At 45.3% G+C, this 1,319-nt stretch overlaps 1 protein-coding gene across 1 annotated transcript in view; it reads right to left on the bottom strand.

Moving 5' to 3' along the window:
- Positions 1-14: 14 nt before the first annotated feature.
- The window catches only part of LOC130587999 (retinol dehydrogenase 8-like), a gene marked incomplete at both ends in the record, with an annotated part of 3,268 nt that continues 1,963 nt past the window's right edge, over positions 15-1,319 (bottom strand). Inside the window, 4 exons of the mRNA XM_057388958.1 lie at positions 15-107; positions 639-704; positions 824-901; positions 1,026-1,063. Coding sequence (XP_057244941.1) covers positions 15-107; positions 639-704; positions 824-901; positions 1,026-1,063 — 275 coding nt within the window. The remainder of the gene's footprint in view (positions 108-638; positions 705-823; positions 902-1,025; positions 1,064-1,319) is intronic.

Here is a 1,319-nt window from a genome sequence, read left to right as displayed (position 1 = left end):
CAAAATCCCCAAAAATCCCGGAATTTCAGCGCCAGCAGCGGCGAGTAGAGGGGGTTGGTGGGGGTCCGGAACGGGGGGCGGGGGGCGCCGATCACCGACACGATGGCCTGGGGAGGGGGATATTGAAAATTGAAAAAAATTTTAAAAAATCTGGTTAAAATTGCAAAAAAATCGGCTTAAAAATGTAAAAAATCCGCTCGGAATTGCAGAAAAATCCGTTCAAAATCCCCCAAAATCGGCTCAAAATGCCCCAAAAAATCACCCGGAATGGGGGCGGGGGGCGCCGATCTGCGACACGATGGCCTGGGGAGGGGGATATTGAAAATCGAAAAAAATCCCCCAAAAAATCGGTCAAAATGATAAAAATAGGCTTAAAATCGGAAAAAATCCTCTCAAAAATGCTCAGAATCCCCAAAAATCCGCTCAAAATCCCCAAAAAAACCACTCAAAATCCCCAGAAAAATCCCATTAAAATCCCCACAAAAAATCCCGCTCAAAATCCACACAGGGACTCGAAAACTCTTCAAAATCCCAAGAAAAAAACCCAGAAAAACCCAAAAAATTAAAAAATAAATCGGAAAAAGTCGGAAAAAATCTAAAAAACCCAAAATCGCCCAAATTCAGCCCAAATTTCTCACCTGCGCCACGAGCTCGGGGCTCTGGCCGAAGGTTTGGAACACCTGGCGGGACGCGGGCAGGGAACACCCCCGATAAAACCCCAAAAAATCCCAAAAAACGCCAAAAAAATCGGGAAAAAATGGGAAAAAATCGAAAATTCGCCAAAAAGACCCAAAATTCCCCAAATTCAGCCCAAATTTCTCACCTGCGCCACGAGCTCGGGGCTCTGGCCGAAGGTTTGGAACACCTGGCGGGGAACACCCCCGAAAAACACAAAAAAAACCTTTAAAAAACGCCAAAAAAATCGGAAAAAAATCGGAAAAAACCGGAAAAAAATCGGAAAAAAAATCGAAAATTCGCCAAAAAGCCCCAAAATTCCCCAAATTCGCCCCAAATTTTTCACCTACGCCACGAGCTCGGGGCTCTGGCCGAAGGTTTGGAACACCTGGCGGGACATGGGCAGGAAACAAACCCCAAAAAACGCCCAAAAATCCCAAAAAAACGTCTAAAAAACGCTAAAAAAAATCGGAAAAAAATCCAAAAAAATCCTAAAAACCCCAAAATCGCCCAAATTCAGCCCAAATTTCTCACCTGCGCCACGAGCTCGGGGCTCTGGCCGAAGGTTTGGAACACCTGGAGGGACGCGGGCAGGAAACACCTCAGAAATCCCATAAAAAACCCCAAAAAAATGCCAAAAAAAA

This window comes from Malurus melanocephalus, unplaced genomic scaffold, assembly GCF_030028575.1.
Source record: "Malurus melanocephalus ecotype Western Australia unplaced genomic scaffold, MMel_1.1 scaffold_3002, whole genome shotgun sequence".
Taxonomy (NCBI): Eukaryota; Metazoa; Chordata; class Aves; order Passeriformes; family Maluridae; genus Malurus; species Malurus melanocephalus.
Note: the sequence above shows the minus strand (reverse complement) of the source record. Positions and strands in the feature narration are given on the sequence as shown.